The following is a 6,000-nucleotide window of genomic DNA, read 5'->3' on the forward strand; positions in this document are numbered from 1 at the left end:
GTTATCAAAATTGCTAAACTAACAACTCATTAGAAATTATATACAAACCAATAACTTTTTTTCGATATGAAATATTGATTTTGATTCGATTTTTGAACACCCTAATTGATGCTCAATCTCTTTAATATAACTTAGAAATCTTAACCTCTCGAACTAATTAGTTATTTTGACAGTAACAAAATATGAAAGAATGAAAATATATACTCTTTTTCATCTCCTCAAACCCTTTTACCAAAAAAAAAAAAAATATGAACATGTATATATTCAATCTTAAGTTTCAGCCCAAAATAGCCTCGTAAATCAAAGAACCAAGAAAATTACTAATATTACGGTACTTATTTAATTAACAATTTTACAAAGATGATATCAAAACTACTGTTCTTTTCCAGGACCAGTAATTATGGACGAGATTGCCGCGGCCAGAGCGGCAGTGAAATTGGGATCGGCCGTTATGGCGGCGGTGAGCGTGTCGGAAAATGATTGGTGGTTTTGAACATGTTGTAATTGTTGAGGATGATGAATGTCTTGAGAAATTTGTAGGCCTGAAAACTTTGATTGGTTATGTAAAACCTGAGGCATTGGTGGTGGCGGCATTGATGTAATAAAGTTCGGGCTTGATTGGAAAGGAACTTGAAATTGAGAAATTTGAGTACTTCTTTGATTATAAATCAACGAGTTTTGGTTTTGAGTTAGGTCCAATGTTATAGTGGGAAATGGAGCTGATGCTGAAATAGTCGCCATACTTGACGAACATGGAAGCATAGTCCTAGCTAGGAAATTCGGATTCATTAACACACCATCTGCACTTGGCATCGAACCTGATAGCAACATATTTGCTGCAGCTGATGTAGTCGATGCCATAGCCATCGCCGCTGGTGGTAGAGGGTGGTTGTGTGTACCTTCATAAGTTGTATTCAAAATTGTCCTGTCCTCAGCACACCTTTGAACCTGCAAAATTATACAATTAAAACAACTTTTAGAATAACCTCAATATATACCAAATTATCGCACTATTCATAGAGTTATATATCATATTGAACATGATTTATGAGTACCTGTTTTCGTACTGGGCAACCAACAGCCATAGTGCAGCGATAATAAGCTCGAGGACATGGATTGCCTTTGGCCATTTTCTGTCCATATTTTCTCCATTGACATCCATCACTAATCTAAAAATATTGCAACTATTACATTAGTTTTTGTTTCCAATGATCGAATGTAAAAAAATAAATAAATTATAGTGCTATTAGTAAATGATGAATATGTACCATGGGAGCTTCTGATCGGGCACGAACAGAGACACGAGCTTTCCTCATGGTTGCGTCTGTTGTTGGATCAATTGGCATTGAGGAATTCAATTTGGGGACCTTTTTAGGTACCCAACTATCAGATTCTGGGCTTTCTTCTCTGCCTTTATTATGCATAATTGTAACTTGTGTATCGTTTCTAGGTGATTTAGAAACTGTTCTTTCTTCTGATGAAGAATTGGAATTATGAGATAGATCGTTACCACTTCGACCTAATTCCAGGAATCTTCTTGGAACTATTTTTTCTTGATTTAACTTTGCTTCCACAATCTGAAAATTGTGGTCATGTGTATTTTGAGTTATTGAAATGTTTTGTCGTTGTTGTTGCATGAGTGTAGCAAGATGCATCTGAAGTGCAGTATAATTATTGGTGACTTGGGTAAGCATCCCTCTCAAACGTTGATTTTCGGCATTCATCCTTCTCAATTCAACTTGTAGTTCTGCTAACTGTTTATTAAGAGAAACTGAAATTAGATATATATATGTAGTAAATTCAATAAGAACATGAATTGAAGCCATAATTCAATTTATAGTCCAGTCCTTTACCTCATTTTTAGCTCTTTCTTCTTCTAGTATTAACTCCGACGATGAAATCCCATCATCTACCGTTGATTGATCACTTGCAGTCACAAGTTGCAAACCAGTCTATATATAATATAGCCATACATTAAATCATTAGGAACAATTTTAGTTTACAAGTTGTGATCAAGTACAAAGATTTAAAACGAAATGGTCTGATGGACCTTTGTAACCATGTATCAACTGAATCGCTGAACTCATCGAAACACAACATTTGATGGGTTCAGAGGTTTAGATGGAAAAGCGATAAGTAGAAAGGTGTACAATACAAACTTATACAAGTACATGATTGTGAATTACTTACATTTACAACGAATTTCGATGGCGTAGTAATAGTAGTAGTATTCAAATCTTCCTTCTTTATAAAATCATGATGTATAGCCTTCCTATTATGATGAGAGAAGAAATCAACTTCTTTTTTGTCATGATCAGCTACTAATTGCTCTTCTCTACGGTTCATCATATGATTAAACCCAAAAAATGGCTTATTCTCAAGTGTAAGTCCCCATCCTTTATCCATAAGAAACCAATTAATTATGAAACAATATTAAAAAAAAAATGATTGTGAAGACTTTCTTTTTTGAAGATGAAATGGGAAGAGGGTATATAAAAGGTTGAGATGAAGACTAAAAGAAAAAAGAAAAGGTGTGGTCAAAAGAGAAGATTTTGATAAAAATAATAACGTAAGGTGGTGCGTCAAGGGTGGGCTAGTGGGACCAAGTATAAAAAAATGTCAAGACTGAGATTGACTTGTTCGCATTAAAGTAAAGAAAAAGAGGAAGAAAGAAGAAGATGAAACTCACCGGCCCGACTAGTAAGGCGTGATCAAAATCAAAATGAAAAGGTAAGCTAGCTAGTGACAACAAAGTCAACTAGTTTTAAGCACAAATTTCTCACCTCACTTACGACTTGGTTATTAGCTACTTCATCCCTCTATTTCAATTTATATAAATTAGTTTAATTTAAGATAAAAGTTTAAAAAGCAAATAAAAATTTTTGAAATATAAAGTCCCAAACAAATATGATAAAATAAACATTTTAAAGATAAATAGTTATTTTTTGTTTCGAAATTCCATGATAAATTTTGTAATTGTCCCAATCTTTGTCATGGTCTCTGTTCTTTGGGTGAACACTATGTGCGCATTCCCCACTTTATAATAGGTTGCAAACATCACAGTGAATGTAAAGTGCACTAAGTAAGACACATGCGACAGACTTGACTCTGAAAACATTGAGGGGATCATTCATGTGGATGACCACCCTCCAAACTAATTGAGTCATTCTGAAGGGAAAAATATCTTAAATATATTTAAATTTTGATCAAAATTGTTGTTATGATACCAGATTTTGGAAAGGACCTTTTGTTGGGTTTTAGCAAGTGTGAATGGGAAAAAAAGAAAAGAGAGAATATGAAAAGTGAGGGAACTACTTTGGAGGGAAAAATGATAAGGCATTTGCAAAGTGCAAATGAAAAGTCATTTCCTCCATATCGGCAAAAGAAATGGAAATTGTTGTCCTTATAGAAGGAAACACTTCCATTACTTCTTAAAGAGCTAAGAAGAAGATGCCCCCTCGCGCCGCCGTCGTCGTCGCTCGGCTCGGATTTGGATTTGGCAAATGATGTTATTTTTTCCAAAAGACACAACTTTATGGAATAAACAGGTCTGAACAGATTTCTCTGAACAGACACGTTTCTTGCTGAAAATGGCTGTAAAAGAAAGTCAATTTTCAATTTTTCAAACACTGAAAATTTTTCTTTCTATGCATTTATTTTTCTCTCAAATAAAATCAAAGTGTCGATCGACTGAGTCTGTGTGACTTGTTGTTGTTCTTAAGTTCGTTGAAGTTAAAGAAGTTTGAGGTACCGCTATTTCTTTAACAGGTTTAATCCGTTTTATCTTGGGAGAAATTAATCCATAACCTTGGGTACAGTGAGGGGATTAAATTTCGTAAGGACACACAATAGTTTCTGTGAACTCGGATTAATTCTTGTATTTTATATTTTTTCTGCTTCATCTTATTTCTGTTTCTGTTTATTAACCTTATAAATACAGGTTATAGTAAGAATAACACCTTTTACCCCTGCACTATTTGATAGTGTGTTTTAAAGTATATATGTGTCCACGTAGACACAAAAAATATTGCATAATTATAAACAGTAATGTGTCTAGTGGGCACATATATACCTTTAAAATACACTATTAAATAGTCTAAGGGATAAAAGGTCATCTATAAAATTTGATATCGTAACAACAATTTCGATCAAAATTGAAGTATTTTTCAAATTCCTTTTCCCATTCTGAAAGACTAAGTATAAAAATATGTAGAGTTGAGTCAATCCTATAAAAATGAGGCATCCGCCTTAAGTTCCAAAATTTGAAGAGCCCATTTTTTTTTAACTAATAATGAAATTATTATAAGTTTTTTTAACAAAAAGTTATATTATATTTTTTAATTTACTTGTCATTTTTAGTTCGTTCGAAATATTAAATAATATTTCTTTATTTGATATCAATTTTTAATTTAAATTTCCACATAATATGCTTAAGACCACAAGATTAAAAAATATTTTGATTTAAGACCATACAAAAAATAAAGTTTGTTTATTAAAACTAAAGAAATAACTTTGCAACTAATAAATAAAAAATTAAAAAATAATTAAAAATTAGGTCTTTGATTTTTTTTTTGGCTTTAGACTACTAATTAGCATGAACCGCCAAACAAAAAAATTACTACATTATTTTTATTATATTATTATTATTATTTTTAAATATTGTATCCATTATTTTTTTGTTAGGGGACAAAAAACATTACCGTATATAAAATTTTTATCATTTGAAAATAAAAAGTGAGTTCAATTTTGAAATAATTTGATTTGGAGGATTTGTGGAGTTGTAAGGTTCACATTTTTCTTGAGTACAATTTTTTTTCAATGAGCAACGATCTCTATACAAATTCATCAAAAGAACAAACCAATAATGCCAATAATATTTAAAAAGATCGATGATCTTGTGATTCTTTTGTTGTATGATTCTCTAAAATTTCTTATAATTTAGTTTATAATAATTTCTTATATTTAAGAATAATTTAATGTTAAGATGTTCATTCTAGTTTTAGTGACACTTTTATATTTAGTCTATAATAATTTCTTATATTTTAAGAATAATCTAATATTAAAAATTTTCATTCTAGTTTTGGTGACACTTACTTGATCTATAATAATTTCGATTATTTAAGAAGAATCAATCTTACGTTAAAATGTACATTCTAATTTTAATGAGATATTTCTTTTTAATTTTTCTTTGGTAAATAAATTGTATTAATAACAAAGTGGGACATTCAAGTATACAACCCTAATAGTTAGTTTAAGCTCAATATCAAAATTAGAATAAAACATCAATATTAATATCTATTAAATCATATAGGATGAACATTATATAGCTTGAACCACTTGGAGAGTTGGACACAACTACTAGCTTTATATGGTTTCCTGAATAATCATTTGGATCAATTGGCTGTTTCTTCTTTTCTTGGAGTGCTCTCAGGTTTCTCTCCTACCATGAAAGATAATTTTAATCACACATAAATTTAATATTATTCTTTTTAACTTATATAAAGTAAAATATTGAGATATGAAATACTGTTTAAAAAAAGTTATTTAATGACATAAATCAAATATTACTTTACACTATTATCCTTTTTAATTATTTCAAAATTATTATTCTTTAAACTAAAAAGTAGTTAAGAACCCTCATTAAATGAAGAATAAATATATATAAAAAAATTTAACAATTCTCTTATATATTGAATAAATCAATTATTTTGATTTATGAAAAAATCTAAATAATTCACTTAATATGAATTAAAGAGAGTACTATTTCGATCACAATCTTTTAAAAGGTAATTTAAAAATTATCTTAAAGTTCTCTTTGAGACCACAAGCGAACAATCACAAATATGTTAAATTGCTACTATTAATATGAGAGAATAAAAAAAAAATACTCCTTATACTCAGGATACTTTAAAAGCAATCGTGCAATATATATCACATGGTTTGATCATTTAACTTTGTTAAAAGTGGAGTTGTATTTTTGTAAAGATTAAATTTTTAATA

The 6,000-nt window shown here is 30.1% G+C and overlaps 1 protein-coding gene across 1 annotated transcript; it reads right to left on the reverse strand.

Annotated features, from left to right (window-relative positions):
* Positions 1 to 238: 238 nt before the first annotated feature.
* On the reverse strand, positions 239 to 2,498 carry LOC107009441 (WRKY transcription factor 6-like). Its single transcript, XM_015208779.2, has 5 exons — positions 2,191 to 2,498; positions 1,854 to 1,952; positions 1,269 to 1,754; positions 1,056 to 1,169; positions 239 to 948 (listed from the first exon to the last, which is right to left on the reverse strand). The coding sequence occupies exons 1-5, from the start codon at positions 2,404 to 2,406 to the stop codon at positions 373 to 375; spliced, it is 1,491 nt and encodes a 496-aa protein (XP_015064265.1). The 5' UTR covers positions 2,407 to 2,498; the 3' UTR covers positions 239 to 372.
* Between the last annotated feature and the right edge of the window lie 3,502 nt (positions 2,499 to 6,000).

The sequence above is a fragment of the Solanum pennellii genome, chromosome 2 (assembly GCF_001406875.1).
Source record: "Solanum pennellii chromosome 2, SPENNV200".
NCBI lineage: Eukaryota > Viridiplantae > Streptophyta > Magnoliopsida > Solanales > Solanaceae > Solanum > Solanum pennellii.

Bases quoted from the DNA above. Each gene is read 5' to 3' on its own strand.
- LOC107009441 (XM_015208779.2), bottom strand. From the start codon at position 2,406: ATGGATAAAGGATGGGGACTTACACTTGAGAATAAGCCATTTTTTGGG. The intron at 1,953-2,190 runs GTAAGTAATTCA...TATTATATATAG, and splicing joins CATCGAAATTCGTTGTAAAT to ACTGGTTTGCAACTTGTGAC. The intron at 1,755-1,853 runs GTAAAGGACTGG...CTTAATAAACAG, and splicing joins AAGAAAGAGCTAAAAATGAG to TTAGCAGAACTACAAGTTGA.